The sequence below is a fragment of the Macrosteles quadrilineatus genome, unplaced genomic scaffold, assembly GCF_028750875.1.
Source record: "Macrosteles quadrilineatus isolate MER2022 unplaced genomic scaffold, UCM_ALF_1.0 Scaffold_7__1_contigs__length_78375512, whole genome shotgun sequence".
Classification (NCBI taxonomy): domain Eukaryota; kingdom Metazoa; phylum Arthropoda; class Insecta; order Hemiptera; family Cicadellidae; genus Macrosteles; species Macrosteles quadrilineatus.
Window position 1 is genome coordinate 48,328,274 of NW_026542600.1, and position 18,238 is coordinate 48,346,511.

Genomic DNA, 18,238 nt, shown 5'->3' on the forward strand with positions numbered 1-18,238 from the left:
CAGCCTTGTACAAAAGCGAGCTATTTGAGACTAATAACTAATTAGATTTATTTGTTTTTAACTCTTTTCGTACTTGATGATGGCAGAACTTGCTATACAGTTTGCGGCACGAGTTATAACCAACAATCTACATTTCAAGAGTGGCAAGAGTGATTGAACATGAGAGTATCTTGGCCTTAGACTGTTAGGTGAACCCAGGATATGACGTCACCGAGTCATTGAGAGACCACTTAAGCGGCATTTAGGTGTAGTGACGCCCCCCTCCCAACCTCAACAGGGGTTTACAGTCCACACCTACCTATGACTGTGGACTGTGGCACTGTCAGTACTGTCACTGGCATCCGGACAAGACGTTAGTTGTATTGTAGAGGATAAACTCAAACATCGGGAGATTAACACGCAATTTAACGAATTTAGCTTATTCGAGCAAGCTTATTATCGTTTCATTATATCGATTATAATTTGTATCATTCAATTTGGGTGGATTTCAATGAATTATCAAGTTATATTTCAAACCAACTTTTAAGGAATTACACATGTACAATTTTTAGTAAAGGATTTAAAGTACAGAACAAACAAAAATGTTTGTCACGATTTGTTAATACTGTACATGTATGTATGTAAAAAGTATTTAAAAATGGAATAATGAAACAATATCCTTAAGAGTATATTTCATCACTACGTCCTAGAGTGACTTTTTTCGACACTAGCTCAAATTTAGCGACCTAGTGTTTGTTAGCTGTAATACATCTAATCCAGAATTTTAAAATGATTGGTCAGTAAGTGTTGAATACAAGAATTCCACCATTTTGTTGTACTAAAAAAGATAACAGTTCACTGAATAAAATCACAAACTATTTTTCAGATTCAGTTAAAATAACCTCTAAAACTTGAAAAAAGACTGAAATATCGTATTCACTTTGAACCGATATGTTTGACCCGGATTGGTGAAAATTCCCTACTGTACTTAGCCAATTTCATTCAGGTATTTATGCATTTTCCGTATGACATTGATCGGATTAAAAAGGTTCTCTCGTGGTAAAACTTACTTTACCAGGTCTCTCAAAGGTTTCAGGTCTCTTTGCATTTTCTGTACCACATATTATATTATCCGATTCAAAAAATTATCTCACTGTAAAACTTACGTGGCAAATTTCATTCAAGTCCCTTTGCATTTTCCGAACCACAATTAATCCTATTAAAAATGTGTTCTCTGCAAAACACTTTGGTAAGTCCAGGTCTATTTCCATTCCATTAGAAATACATTTCAATCAATCCTATCGAACAGCGGTGATCCCAAGTCGTGGGTCGAGTCAGACGTCTCCGGAAGGGACGTTCCCTTGACGCTTTGTCGCAAGTAGGCTAAGGGCTAGGGCCCCAATCGATGCCACTATAACATTCTCATTAGCTGGCACTTTTCGAGTAATCTCTCCTCGCCCCCTCACCAACCCCTAGCAGTAGAGTAAACACACTCCCTCGCCTTACGATATCCGCCCTACAAATAACATACAATGTATCAGTGCCAGTCGAGGTGTTAACAGATTTTGCTATCCTCTCGACGTTTTCAAAATGAGTTTGTATTAATTTATTGATCCCTACTCTGATCACGAAGAAAAGTTATAAGTCACTTATTAAATTACATTTGATGGAAATAATGTATACATTAAACATCAAAGATAGGCGGTAGGGTTCGTAAAGTGGCGTGAGATAAATGTGGGACTCGATATTCTAAGTTAATTACTATAATTTAAATGATTGTGATCTCAAGGGGGGAATGGGAAAAAGCAATGTGATATGAACTGATTTCCTAAAATAATTCGTTTGTTTATACTGTTGGTCACCAAGCATTTGCTAAATAGATTTAATTGTTATTTTTATATTTAATTATTAGTTGTTAGAAAGAGAACTTATGTTTTAGCTAAAGTATGTTCTGATTGTACAGGGCGTTTTTAACGCAACCCAAATTATATTACAGGTACCATAAGTCAAAACATGCTCACATTTTGGTATCCCTGTATTCTTTATTTCATTGCCAATCAGATATTCATTGTTGCGTAGTTATATGAGTAAGCGGGGTTTACACTAGCATGTAGCGCTTGCACAAGTTTTACTTGCATCCTACTTGCATAACAACTTGCAAATGTAAACACTAACATGCACGAAAGTTAAACTTGCAAGGCTGACTTGCATGAATTTTTTACTTGCGCAAGTAATATTTGTTTGACAAATATAACTTGCGCAAGTAACAACATTCGCGTAAGTTCCACCATTGACTACTAGATACAGAAGAAGACATCCCATCTATATGAATCAGCTGTTGCCAATTTTTTACTAAAAAAGAATGTAGTTGTGTGAGCCAGTCACAGATTGCGCTAGTGTCCAAAACTCTATTTTGTACCTTATTTTTTTACTGACATAGTTACTGGGTCACAACAGTTGCTATAGCTCATAATAAGTCATTTTATCAGTTTGACTTGGTAAAAACCATCATGTAATCGGCAGAAATCAGTAATTTAGATCAGCGCAATCTGTAGGTGGCTCACATCAACTAAGACAAATTTTATTAAAAACCTGGCTACAACTTTAACATTGGGATGGAATGTCTAGTTGTTGTATTAATAGTAAAAGGTTCCACTTGCACGCCTGCTCCACTCGCCTGTGTAAACACGTGACTTGCAGACCACTCCTACTTGTAAGCAAGTGAAGAGAGTGTTTAGTCGTGTGCCGGTGTGTCTGTACATTTGAGTTTAAGGTTAATTTGTGTATTTGTCATAGTTGTAGTGGTTATTGAGTTGTCATGGCTGATACCCTTCTTGATACTCATTTTCTTTCCCAACATGACCTTTTGTTCTCTTTATTTTTAAAAGTACTTCTTTTGCTTCTTCAAAAAGCTCATTACGTAACACACTGCATCTCTCACTACAGCCCGAACGTCCTCTATAAAATCCGACATTCCGCATCACATGTAGAACTGCACTGACTGGAATTGAGGCAAGGTAGGCGTAGTGTAAACCTTAACTTGCATGCAAGTACAGCTTGCATGACCATGCAAGTAAAACTTGCGCAAGCGCTACATGCTAGTGTAAACCCCGCTTTGTGTTATTAGGAATTTATTGTGAATAAGTCTCAACATGGCGTTTTCGCAATATCAATTTCAACATGCGAAACCCCCATATTACGTCTTATTTAAATTAAATTACCAATAACACTAAACCACATAGATAACTTTAACGATTTATATTAGCTGATCGTCGATGAAATACAGTAAAGCAAACTGAGATTCAATCATATTATGAGCTGGGTTTATTTGTGTTGCGTAAAAAAACACCCTGTGTTTTCATAACTTGTAATATTTTCTTAAATTTAGTTTGTAGTACTGTGTAATATTTTTATAGTGAAATAAAGTTGATCTTTTTTAATAAGGTCATGCTTAAAGTGTGATTCAAGTATATTTAAAATGTTTTCTTTCACAAAATGTTAACCATATAACAGACGGTATGGTTATTATTTTTTATGTAGGTAGAAAATACACGGTGTCAATACGTATTTACATCAATAAAACACTTTTTATACTCTATTATATTTCTAAAATATATGGCACAATTACAATATTTAGAGTTAAACATTTCCTACAACTTTTCCATTTTCTATGTTTACTATTTCTCCTCCTATTTGAAATGCTTTACTTAATTTAATTAAGGAATATTTGATAAAACTGTATGAACTAAGTGTTAAGAAAAAGGGTATAAATGTATGTTTTAATGTTGGTGAATTAATTAAAAGTTTGTTAATCCTCTTTTTGACGTATCAGAATTATTTAAAATTTCTAAAGAACAGCTGTTTTGTCAGTTTGATTTTTTTGCAATAGATACATTTTTTAAATCCATTTACAATCTCTACTCTTCATATTTTCAGATAGTTATCGTTGTTTCCCAGCAACGCAACGGCAACGGTTTTCGCCCGCCAATAACAGGTTGCCGCATCCTGTTATTTCAGCAACGTTGCCGAGTATTCGTTGTCCAGAATCCGTTTTCTACGGCTGTTGCGTTTTTTAAATGTGTTGGACGTCATAGAACATTGTCTTGTTTTTTATTTCATATTGTTAAGATTGTATAGAATCTATCGAATTGATTTTAAATGTAGTTAAAGTTAAAGCATTTAATGTAGTACAGTATCTACAAATAAATTAGATATTTGCTAAACTTAATTTTAGTAGGTATTTTAGCTATTGGAACGGCTAAATTAAAGTGATAGAATTACTGTCCTAATTTTCACATCATAATAATAATTGGAAAAAGCCATAATTTAAGTAAAAATAATGACGATAATTACAACATGTAAATATATTAATATAATTTCCAGTATCCACTTATTTTTATTTCTCAAAGCATTTTCTACCGTTTTGAAACTTATGTTATTAATAGTTTAACATTAAACTATGATTTCACTCTTCATTAACTGAATGTTTGTAGTTTACTAAAATAAAACACAACACTTTTTTATACATTTTTTTTATATTTAAAATCAAAACAAGTCATAAGTGTACTGCTGCTACATTTGCTCATTATTTTACAAAAATAACGGATTTTAGTACCTGAGATTCAGCTGAGAACTAATGTGAAAACGCATAAAATAAATCAGGTTTGATAGCAAACAATACGTATACTTCCTGTGAGACTTCCGACCTACGTACCATTCCCACACTCCACAGCGCAACATACACAGCGCCTGTTTAGTTTAACGTAACATAACATGTGTAAGTTGCGGCGACGAGTTTGATTCGGTTATTTCAAGTCCCACTGCCACACAACAACTATCTACCGTATCTATCTAGTTGTCGACGCTTTCGTCAAAACTATTATAGTTTTTCAAAACGGCGCGGCCTGCGTTCTGTTCTGCGGATCTTCCCGCTGCCGGCTGCCGTGGCATTGTCGCAATGAAACTCGAAGAAAGCGTTATTTTAATAACAGGGAGATCACCGCAACAGGATGACCTGACAACAGTTATCGCGCGGCAACTCTGTTATTCAACCTGTTATTTTATATAACGTGCATCTCTACTATATGCAATATACTAAAAAACCTGTTTATAATTATTTGTTTATATTTGTTGTTGATGTTATATTTGTTGTTGATGTTACATTTGTTGTTTATATTTGTTTGATGGGTGATGGAATATTTTTTGTTAATAAAATAAAATTGCAGATAAAATGCTCAGATAAAATAGCAGTTAGTCAACAAATGTAGTAATAAATTTATATTTTAACATTCAATTACATAAATTACCATCTACCTCACTAAAAGTTGTTCAATATTTTAAATTTAATGGAAATACTTTTTACTAATTACTGAAGATTTACAAGATGTCTACACATGTTGTGTGCTAATATATGTATATAATTAAAAAGTAATGACAACTGTTATCTGTTTCCAAAACCAATGAACAAACTTTACAATTTTAACGGTAGTGTTTGGTTTTGGTGAATTTCCCATATAGGGAATAAACATTTACCGTAGTACTCATGGTAAGACCTGGACCAGGGACCAATTTACATTTTCGTTTTCAGGTAACAGGACGGAGTTTTAAAACGTTGAGGAGGTTGAGGGGGGTGAGGAGGGAGTTTTTTGTTTGAGGTTTAGAGGGGATATTTATATAATATTAAATATTTATTTAATATTTATATATGTGGCCGTTAGCGATAACTCGATTTTGACGAAATTTGGTACAAACGTGTAAACCTGCGTTTATTCGAACAATTTCGCGAACCAGCATGATCGGACTATGGGAACATGGGTGTATGGGGGGTTTTACGGGGTAAAAATTGGGTTTTCCCATTTTTGACCCTAAAAACATAAAATTTTGGAACTTACTGTTGTAGTTTGCTTGTTTATGAGCATATTTTGATCAAATTTGGAAAATGCATTAACTTCATACTAATCTATTACATTTTACAAAAAATCACCTTTTTACCCTCCCTGTTACAGCAAACCTAAGTACTCGTAAAACTAATGCTATTTAAATAGGGAATGAATGTGATATTTTTAAGGAGACTTTTTAGTGTAAACCCCGAGGGCAAATGGAAATTCGCTTAGTCTGCAGGTTTGCTGCGGCGGGGGTATTATGTTACCATAATCATTTATATTTTAAGATAAAGAATGATTGTTTCCCTATCCTAGCAATCTGGGACTGATAATTCCCCAGTATTTATTTCAAATCGTCAGTTGCTATTACTACAATTATTCATTTATAATTTTACTGTAATAAAAATGCATTGAAATCCTCGATTAAGAATTTATTTAAGATTACTCCAGTATTCGACGTTTTAGACCAGATTTAATTACTATTTTAACTGTGATTACGATTTGTATTGAATGTCTTGATAAAAATTTCCCTAAAGGTCGCAGTATTTGAAATAATAGTGGTGGGGGAGTAAGTGGGGACTATAAAGAAGCATATTTACGCTTATAGTCTTATGTGTTGGATTAAAATCTCCTATGTAGAAAATATAACTCATTTTTAGTATGGTTAAAATAATTCATTACCTACAAAGAAATTATTCCTGAACTCCGCGTTTTAGGGCTCCACCGCAGCAAGCCGGCTCACTACAGTAAGCCATTTATTAGTTTTTTAAGCGAATTTCCCATATAGGGAATACGCCATTACCGTAGTACTCATGGTAAGACCTGGACCCGGGACCGACCTATTTTTCGTTTTGAGGTCCCTAGAGGCAAAAAAACACCATCCGTTCAAATTCATATATATATATAAATATATATATATACAGGGTGATTGGTACTCAGTGTGACAAAAATTTTTTATCAAACTTTCCAAGTCTAAAAATTAGCTTCTCAAAAAACTTTTGAACTTACATGTAATACAGCGATTTCTCAATTATAAAAACCCCATTTTAAATATATTCAAAGATAAAAATTAAGATGTTTGATAACAATTTAAAAAACAATAGTCTATTGCATTTTTTACACCCTGTATACAAGAAAGTGTCGGAATATGTTAAAATCTGCGCCATTTTATAAGCTTTCCAACCATATGCTACACTATTGAGGTTTAGATATTTTTTTGTTTGTTTTAGTGGTTTGAATACCAGAAAACAGGGAACTTTACTGTTTTTACTGTTCAAGCTGAAACAAAAATACGACTTTTGCTTAATACATGCCGACTTTCTATGTTTTAAATGTTGAAGACACCATGTTTTGTAGTCTTCAAACCACTAAAGCGTACATAAGCAGACATAAAGCTCAATGGTGTAGCATATGGTTGGAAAGCTTATAAAATGGCGCAGTTTTTAACATATTCCGACACGTTCTTGTATACAGGGTGTAAAAAATGCAATAGACCATTGTTTTTTTTTTATCAAACATATTAAGTTTTATCTTTGAATCTATTTACAATGGAGTTTTACAACTGATCCTCCGTCATTTTCTATTATTGTTGTTCAAAATTTAATGTAGAACACGAAAATGACATTATCTACTCAAATCCATTTACAGGTAATTGAGAAATCGCTGTATTAAGTTTAAAAGCATGGTTATTTTTGAAAAACATAAAATAATTTTTTGGAAAGCAAATTTTTAGACTTGGAACATTTTATATGCATCATCACACTTCATTTACTTTGTACTTACACCAAAAAATTTTTGTCACACTGAGTACCAATCACCCTGTATACAGTATATATATATATATATATATATATATATATATAATGTGTCCGTTAGCACGATAACTTGAGCAAAAATGGTCCAATTATGATGAAATTTGGTATAAACGTGTAAACCTACATTTATTCGAACGAGTTCGCGAACCAGCATGATCGGACTATGGGAATGGGGGTTTATGGGGGGTTTTATGGGGTAAAAATTGGTTTTTCCCATTTTTTACCCGACAAACATAAAATTTAGCAATTTCTTTAGAGCTTATAAAACAAATAATTTAGTATATTAAAGCGTTATTATGCGCCTAATGGTTACGGAGAAAATTAAAAAAAAATTCCTATGTTATTCTTGTGGAGAATAAGTAAACTGTTGTAGTTTACTTGTTTATGAACATATTTTAATCAAATTTGGAAACTGTTTTTTATTTCTTACTAACTATTAAAATTTTACAAAAAAAAACACTTTTACCCTTCCTGTTGCAACAAACCTAAGTACTTGTTAAAATTCTATTTAAATAGGGAATAAAGGTGATATTTTTAAGGAGACATTTTAGTGTAAATACAATCAGGCAAATGGAAATTCGCTTAGCCTGCAGGTTTGCTGGGGCGGGGGTAGGCCTATTTTTCTTATATGTAACCTTTTCATGCAAAGTTACATATTTAATTAAGGCTTTTACATAGTTAAAATTTAAAGCTATCTTATTTAAATTTTAATAGAGTTTTTATATTAGCACTACCCAATATGCTACAGTGGATTTTAAACTTCTAGTATTACCAATCAAACAAATATTTTAATGTAAAACAAATGCGGAAAAAGGGGTTCTTATAAAATAATGATAAAATGATTTAGCCATAATACTTAGGGATATCCCTAAGTAGCATACTAGCTGCATAAGAATAAATTATAACTATTGAGTTGTTCCTGAGAAAAATACTATTTATTTAACATTCATTTATAAAAGTGGTTTTAACTGTATAATTAAGAGTCTTCATCAGTGGTAGCCATATTGGGTTTTAGTCCCATAAGAGCAATGTTAACTTTGAAACAGAAGTTTTAAAAACCTCTTGTGATAAAATAATGTTTGAGGTGTAAAAATTAAGGTTTAGTGGTCCTCTAGGGAATGAGGATTTCAGTTTTGTCATTTCCCCAGCCACTTAATAAGTTAATGATAATTAATTAAGCCTTTAATTAAATAATTTATTAAGAAAAGACAAAAACAAATATCATTTCCTCATTCCGAGTGTTCTATGTTATAAACCTAATCATAAATTTTCAAACCTATATCTTTATAAATAACAACGGCATGCTGCGTCAAACTATGGTATTTTCTATCAAATTTAACCTTGCTTTTGTGGAACTGAAATCCAATATGGCTACCACTCATGAAGACTCTTAAGAAGGATCAGTAGTGTGACAAGTTTATTTCATACTCATAACAAAATCTTGCAAACCACATGTCAACATCACATAACTATTCATTCTAAAGTTTGCTCAATTTCCGTAGATGAGTCATACGGTAAAGCAATTGTGTGTAATAACGCAATGGCTGGCTCGCCGTTGATAAAGGCGGCAATGTTGCTACATTTTACAAAACCAAAATTACAAATACAGGTTACTCAGATCATTATGAGGTTATGACGTGAGATTATGACGTTTCTGGACTTCCTGTGAACGAAATACCTCGCTTCAGCAAACCTGCACACTAGAGAATTTCCTTTTGCTTAATTGGATTTTTATTTAAATATTTCCATAACTATGTCAAACTCATTCCCCATTTAAATCAAATTATGTTAACGAGAACTTAGGTTTGCTGCTACGGGGAATGTGATAAGGTGCATTTGTAGTGATGTTAAATCAGTAACGACTCATTTTCGTTGGGTGGTGAGATATGTTTGTGTTAATTCTCTCCAAGATAAAATTGCATTTAATCAACAAATTCATCAATTAATTTATACTTGAACATTTTATCAACATATCTGACTATCCACTTTAATACAATATTACGTTTGCAGTTTTTGTTGAGTGCTAGTACACTATTATTTTGTTGTTTTTTTTTAGGATGAAATAAGTAAATATTCCAAATAGCAGGGAGCAGGTACAGATTGCACTAGTACAGATAGTTATACTGATATAGTTCCTATTACGAAAAATAAATAAAAATAAATTTATAAACATTTTAATAATATTTTTACCCTTATTCTGATTTAACAAGACAGTAAATGCATGTTAAAGGATGATAAATAAATATGCCTATTGGGCGTGATGATGATTGGAGTGTCCAATCGAAACCGATCACCTGCTCTTATCAAGTTTACATATTTAGTTTTATTGTGTGTAAATAATGGTTTCAATTGTTATTAGACGTATTTTTATTTACTTTCCGTAAACTTAATAAGACGTTATATTCTGAAGAAAGTATTTAGTCCCTCATACTCTACTAAAACGGTTTCCGAAAAATTGTGGTAGATTTAAAGCAACGTAATATTTCCAATTGTTAAGCATCTATATTTCCATCAAAATAGTTAAAATAAAACGTAAAAACTTTGAGAATAAAAAACAAACAACTAATTTATAATAAACAAGAGAGCCTCGTCGATGTATAATACTCTACATTTTTCTACAAGAGAGATATTATACATCGATGGAGAGCATTATCAGTGCAGAGATTAACATATTTTTTATTGGAAACCCCTAATTAATAAAAAAATATATTTAACAAAAACAAAGTGGTGACAGATTATGACCCCCTCAACGCTAATACATTTTATGCTGAGAGAAACCATGTGTCAACTTATTAACTTTGTAGTACATTATCACTTTGTTTTTATTATTTTAAGTATTTTGTGGCAATTTCGAAAATAGCTCGAAACATTTCTTATTATACTCAGCTGATGTGCATTGTTGCCTATATAGTTTGGTGTTATAGGAAAATTGTTGTTAATAAGACTCGTTTTAACAACGTCAAATAAAATGTAATGTACGCCTGTGTTTTTTTTCTTCTTACAGATCCGGTTTCCTACAAAAAAATAGACTGATTTATTTTAATCCCAACTGGAATAACACCTAAAATCGTATTTCAAGCCTTTCATGGCAAAAAAAAATATTATTTATTTTGGATGTAATTTTCTACCATACATACGCTTTGAGCTTGTGAAAACGCCTTGTTGTGTTTTATCCACAATGAATAAGACTAAATCTCATAGACAACAATGCAAAAATTCATATCAGCTGATCGACAAAGAAATAAAAGAAACAGGTATATACACAAATATGAGCTAGTTTTGACCTTAAACAGTGCCTATAGGAACGTAATTTGATTTGCTTTAAAACAAAAACACGGAAGAACATTGACGTTTAAGTTTAAAATATGAATAATCAGGGGTCAATTTCTAAGGGAACTCAGTGAAAGGCTCCTGAACCTCACTCCGAAAATTTAAAGTTTCTAATCTTGTATTGTAAGGAAACAATCCCAAGCAAATACTGATGCAGCATATCGTTTTACTGCTAGTTAGTTGTGTTAAGCTCAACATTGTATATAGGGAGGGAATGAAATCACATGAAATACGGAGGGTAAAGAGGAGGCATAGCTTCCGATAAATTTCAATAATTCTGATACAGTATCTCAAAACCTAGGAATCAAGCACTGACTCAAATTGCTTAAAATAAAATTGTAAAAAAATATTTATTCAGTGAGAAGAAATCACAATGCTAAAATGTGTGTCAAAGGTGTATGCAGAAATAAAATGAGATCGTTGTAATTGCTTTTACGCCACACTACACTATTTTGACGAACTTCCCAGAAAACAGCTGTTTGCCGCCAGCTTATTCAAATGGGGTTTCATTGCGTACTACTGTACTGTAATGAGTTTTACCGGACACCAATCAGCTGATTATACTGTATTTAGGTGGCAATGAGTGATTATAAACAAAAACATAACCTCTCTTAGAGGTTATGACTAGTGATTTTTAGTCCTTTAATTGGTGGAAATATATAAGGAGTTGTACATATTTAGTAGTATGGCGTAAACTATCGTACGAACTCGTCCAAAATGTGTGTACCGGACTCGTATGGTAATCCCGTACTCGACTTCGTCTCTCACGGGAACGACCACACTCGTCCGGTAAACACTTATTTTCAGGACTAGTAACGTAATATACTATTTCGCAGGATAAAACTACATGGGATTAACCTCCGGGGTAATAGCCATAAAAGGGTTTTGAGATGACAATAAGTTTGTACGTGTAATTTGTAAATCTTGGTCTAAGGCTCAAACCTTTCTTCATATCAGAAGAAATTCTCTTTGTTGTTAAAGTTTATATCTCTATATTTGTTTGTGTAGTCAAAGATGATCTCCATCTGTTTCATGTTAAAAGTTATAGTCACATTCACTATTAAAAAAAAAAACAAGTAGGATCTAACGGAGAATTTTAGGGGGCTAAGCCTTACACAAAATTAGTTTGAATGTTTCAGTGTAAATATTTTTAATAAGTGTTTATAATGTATCTGTTAATAGGTTTAGAACTGTGTTGCAAGTATACCTTTTAAGGCATACAAGACGTTTAGTCCATTGATTGTTGATACTGTATTGGTTGTACCAAATTACTTTATGTAAGTTGTTTTTGACACGGTAAAAAACCTTATGATTGTAGGCTAGTTTGATTCTTCAACTAAATTTTAAAACATTGAATTTCTTGCTTTGCACTCCTATCATCACTTCCCGGGAAAGACCCTTTATCTGTGGATCACTCTCATCCCTTATACGACAGGTGTGTTAGTGCTCCGCTTCTGTTTAGCCGTATATGTAGCTGAACGTACGAGACATCACTAGCCCAAGGTCTGAGACATGTGGTGGCGGCCATCTTTAACATGTGTTCTTGTTTCGCTCGCTCCGCTCTCTATTATCGATCACCCATCACCCGTCGGCCGTCGTCCGTCGCCCGTAGTCCCGCACACCCTGTTTACACTTGCGTTTCATTGTAGTCGTGTCGTTTTTAACTACCGTTCCCCCTTCCGCTCCCCTAGCTCCTGCCCTACCTTTTGTCCCAAGGGGGGATGTGGGAGGAGGAAAAGACCGACTGTTCGGTAGATTATCTATGCGGTAGGAAGGACGACTGTAAGAGATTTTACACGTCATAATTTATTGTGTGATCTTATTTCTACAAGATTTGTGCAAAACATTTGAATAGTTATGATCGTTTACACAATATGAGATTTTTAACTAAAAGATTCCTTAAGATTCGCAAACGTCAGTACTTGTGATGATCGTCATGGAGGTGTTGTTATAGTCTGTATGCTATCGGTTAAGCAAGAATAGTTACTATGAAAACATAGTCGTAGGAGGTTTAAGTTTTGAGGATCAGAATACATTTCTTCCATTTACCACAGAGGTAAACTATGGTACAGTAATTGGTACAATACGCTTCGTGCAAATCAGGATGTACAAATTAGTTGCAGCAAGTATATTTACAACAATGCATTAGTTGAATCACAGCGTTTCATTCAGTAACAAATATTGAGAGTTGGGAATAACTTGTTCCTACCAAACATCTAGAATTAAAGCGATACTGTAAGCCGACTGGTTTATGGTGTTATGTGAGAACTGTTGCAAGAAATATTTTGTTTAAATAAAGAACGCTTATAATCACTAAAAATAATCCAATCAAAAGTGCATTTCTAAAGTTGTAGTGCTCGAGTGATCAGAAGGTCGCCGAAGCGGTTTTGAGGACAGTCAATTGCATTTTGAAATAATACCCCCGCCGCAGCAAACCTGCAGACTAAGCGAATTTCCATTTGATTTACACTGAAATGTCTACTTAAAAACATAACATTTATTCCCGATTTAAATAGAATTAGTTTAACAAGTACTTAGGTTTGCTGCATCAGGGAGGTAAAACTGTTTTTTTTATGTTAATAGTTAGTAAGAAATAAAAACATTTTTCAAATTTGATCAAAATATGTTCATAAACAAGCAAACTACAACAGTTTACTTATTCTCCATAAGAATAACATGGAATTTTCTCCGTAACCATTAGGCGCATAATAACGCTTCAATATACTAAATTATTTGTTTTTTTAAGCTCTACAAAATGGTTTGGAAAGAAATTGCTAAATTTTATGTTTTTTGGGTCAAAAATGCGAAAAACCTATTTTTACCCCATAAAACTTTGCCCCTGTAAACCCCCGTTCCCATGGTCCGATCATGCTGGATCGCGAACTCGTTCGAATAAACGTAGGTTTACACGTTTGTACCGAATTTCATCAAAATCGGATCATTTTTGCTCGAGTTATCGTGCTAACGGACACATATATATATATGAATTTGAACGGATGGTGTTTTTGGCCTCTAGGGACCTCGAAACGAAAAAAAAATCGGTCCCGCGTCCAGGACTTACCATGAGTACTACGGTAATAGCTTATTCCCTATATGGGAAATTCGCTAAAACTTGCCGCAGCTGTCCGCACTTTTAATAAATAGTCTTGGTTAAAGAAATATCAGATTTTATTCAGAAAAAAAGCACATAACACATCTCACTCATATTTTATTTTTATTTGAGTAAAAGAACGCCTTAGTAGCATCCCTATGTGGTAATTGTGATGAAGATATAAAATCAATACACTTTTATAAAATAACCCATAATGTTATTGCGATTTTTAACTTTATGTACATCTCAATAAGTGTTTAGTACCAACGATCAGGAATCTCGTACATACATAAATAATTTTGTACATATATACAAATTTGGTCATCTTACTTAACATTCATACCATATTTAATCACTTGTTAAACACAATTAAATTTTCCAATAAAAAGTATTTAATAAGTTGACTTTTTACTTGCTTAACTATACAGTACCCATTTTTATTGGTAATCGCTCATAAAGACATGATAACGTTAACCTGTTAGCCATAATAAATTCGTATTAAATTCGTATTTTTGACCGAATACGTATAGTGCCTTTACTTAAAAATACATGACAGATGCTATAGCTTGTAATACATTTGACTTGGTTAAAAGCCTTCACATCCACCAGAAAGCAGTAATTTACATCATCACAATCTGTCGGTAGCTCACTTCAACTATGTCCATTTTTAATTCAAAACTGACGACAACTTTAGCTTTAACTTTGATGGGTTGTCTACTGCTATCGATGGAAAAATCTAAAACCTAGCAGAACCTAATCTAACACAACCGAATATGTGTGAGGTTAAACATCATAGAGACAGCATTTCATTTAAATCAAAGATGACCAAGAATTAAATTCCCCTGCGTATATTTGTGTTAATTTATGAAAACATTATCACGGGTGCGTAGATAATTGTACCAACATAACAGAACTAAACAACTTTATCATGAAATAATAATTAATAATGCACAAAAAATAAGAGGCACTAAATTCAGTATTTAGGTATTTATTGAAATTATTTAAAATTTAAAAAAATAAGTCATACAAATTATACATAGTTATAAAATTAGTTAAGATATTAAAATGCACTTGTTTGAATATCTATAAGACATATGCCTTATAGTCCCAGTTGCATACCCTGAGTTTAAACATGTACTAGCATAATTTGTTATCTGAACAAAGTATGATTATTTTCACAATTATTTACAACTACAACTATCAAATATCAAAAACTAATAACTAGGTCAATCAAAAAATAATAAATTGAAATACTGAATTTGCGCTCCTAAATTAGTGTTATTTATCACTTTTGCACTGTTCTAATAATTGGTTTAATTTATCTTGTTTATTTTAATTTACCAGTTTAGTCCCAAATAGTCACCAAATTTTATACATTTTGTATTGTATTTTAAATTGTTGGTACCGGTAGCCTATAGTTTTTCAATATCCAATGTAGTGTAAGTGTAGTATGAAAAAATAACATAGTATTAGTTGTAATCAATGTCTGCAAAAACTAAAAACTACAAATCACTTGTAAACTTTAGTAAGTAGCGCACAGGTGTCGATTCGACCAAGCTTACAACCGAACATTTCCACGTCGAGCTAGTAGTAGGCATTATATCAACGGCATATCAAATATATTCTATTCTGTGACATAATTAACACCCTTCATGAATTTATTTAAATATCATCTATGAAAATGATATTCGATAAAAAAAACACTTCGACAAAGGATGTATGTGTAAAGAAGACATTGTTCTGTTCATACAAGTAATGAACAGAACCTAGTCAGAATCTAGGTATCTAGATTCTGCAATACTGTTTACTAGTAGGATTGTATGCATACAGGACACAAAATACAGTACTGTAAGTTTAACATTTAGCTGAATCGACCATTTAAGCCGGTCGGACCTTAATATAAACATTGCACTACGTTCCCTTTTGATTTTAAGTTACATTTTCTTTCGTTATAGTTCTGAGGCTTGTGTAGTTTGAGTTATTGATTTACTTGTATATTTTCTATGTTTAAATTTAGTTTTGCACTGGATGAACTTTAATGTTAACAATGCGCATTCAAGTGATCTTAACCTCAACACACGGTCCACCCAGGAGAGGAAGTTACCATAACTTACGACAATATACATTGTAATAGTTGTTAATATGGAAAACAAACCTATTTTAACTTTCATAAATGTTTTTATCAAAACAATATTGCTTATTATAGTAACTATTGCGCACTTATTTTTACAAAAAACGATTGTTGTCGGGTTTGGCGTTTGTTTTGTTGTTTAGCGGGGGTATGACTGATTTACAAAACTACGGACGTAAATTTGAAAAAAACTATAGCTAACAAATTAAAACATTGAGTATTATGTTGGCATCATGAGTCGACTCGAAGATCTGGCCTTTAAACAAGAAAACAACAAATCTTGTTGGCCGGATCCACTCTGCCTGATAAAAGTGAGAAGTAGTTTGGTACTGGATAATATACGACAGTATTGGCGAACATTATGTCCATCAATAAGTGTTTGTGACAAGTTTCAAATTCTCACCGTTTTTCCGTTGAGGTTTCGCTTGCTTTCTTCTCCCTCTGTTGGCCATCGGCGAAAACTCCACTAAAGAAGACATTTCCAACTAAGATCATCCAAAAGAAACACTTTTCCAAAAGCACAGCACCTCCCATCAAGCTTTCTTGGATCGAGCGGGCATACAGCTTACAAACACATTAGCGGGAAAGTCAAAGTTGTGTAATTGTACAAAACTCACAAAACGACTGCATCACACGGGAAAACACCCAAACACTAGCAAAAACTGTTAACTATTTACTTATCTATCTAATCCTTAACTAAAAAAAAGTTACATTAAGTTTTGGTTGTAGACTAGAGAGGGGCCGGAAAGTAACTAACTACCAAACAAATATTTCGAGTGTCAACAATGTTTAAAGCGAAGTAAAATTGTACACTATTTTGTTTCACTGTCCGAAGATGAAACGCGAAACAATCGAAACAATAAATAACGTGCGTGGAATACGGAGGAAAAGTGGGGGAAAAGGGGGAAAGACAGAGGGGAACAGACGTAGTGTCGACGCACGAAGATGTGTTCACGGACTGAATGTTTGTGCCGTTCGACGCTAGATAGCAGCATCAGGCGAGCTGCGCGCGCTTACCATTGTTGTCCATGACCACCATTGTTAGGTTTTATTAATGGCGCTTTTACCGCGGCTAGTGAAGCGCTCGTAGTTTTATTGTTGTAGTTTGTCGTAAACGCTGACAGGCTGAATATATGTTTGACAGAAGGCAAAGTGGGTTTTTGGGCCAGTCTCTTCTCACTCTTGCGCTTGTCTCTTACAGCATTTCCATTTTAACTAAAAAGTAAAATCACCTATTGACATGTCCCTGTTAACTTCTAGAGAATTCTATAATGGTTTTATTTATTTTTCGATGAAGGAATATCTCACAGTTACAAAAAAACACGGAGTTATTTCGGCTTATCAATTATATTCTTGCTGTCTCGTACATCTTTGACTTATGTATGGGGTTGTGTGAAAAAAATACCTTCGCAAATTCTATTTTGGAGAAAAACAATTTTGTTACATGTAAGTTTACAATTTAGGGAATAAGCTATTGCCATAGGTCTCATGGCAAGACCTGGATCCGAGACCGGTTAACTTTTTTCGATTGAGGTAAAAATACCATCCGATTAAATTCATATATATAAAATATAGTTAGTGTCAAATATTTTAAGGTATTATTATGCACGCAAATTGCGATAAAAATACGCAATTTGGATAGTTATATCTCACTTCTACTTCCGGTAACAGCCGTTTTTAGATTTTTCCAAATTTCTTGATATTGCCTAATAAAATCTTATATTTATCAACTTTTAGCCTACATAATGATATTTTCAATGAAATTTTGGATTTTTCGTTAAAAATTTTGAAAATCATTAAAAGGGTGCTACAACTCTCTTAAGAATTTGTTTTTATAAAGTCGTGTTAAAAACTGTAAACTAGTATAAAAAACATATCCACATTTTAAGCTTTAAAATGATATGCAACATGTGACACGTTATATCATCCTAAGGGAATAAATATTGCGTTAAACATAAAAGTAATAATTCTTTTATTAACTGCACAAGAACGCATTTAGTGAAAGTTGTGT

At 33.1% G+C, this 18,238-nt stretch overlaps 1 protein-coding gene across 2 annotated transcripts in view; it reads right to left on the bottom strand.

The window, feature by feature from the left end:
* The window catches only part of LOC128997796 (zinc finger E-box-binding homeobox protein zag-1-like), a 496,300-nt gene extending 479,129 nt beyond the window's left edge, over positions 1-17,171 (bottom strand). For both annotated transcript variants that reach the window (XM_054423508.1, XM_054423507.1), the window contains exon 1: positions 16,631-17,171. In XM_054423508.1, the coding sequence (XP_054279483.1) occupies positions 16,631-16,706 (76 nt within the window). In that variant the 5' untranslated portion in view covers positions 16,707-17,171. The remainder of the gene's footprint in view (positions 1-16,630) is intronic.
* Between the last annotated feature and the right edge of the window lie 1,067 nt (positions 17,172-18,238).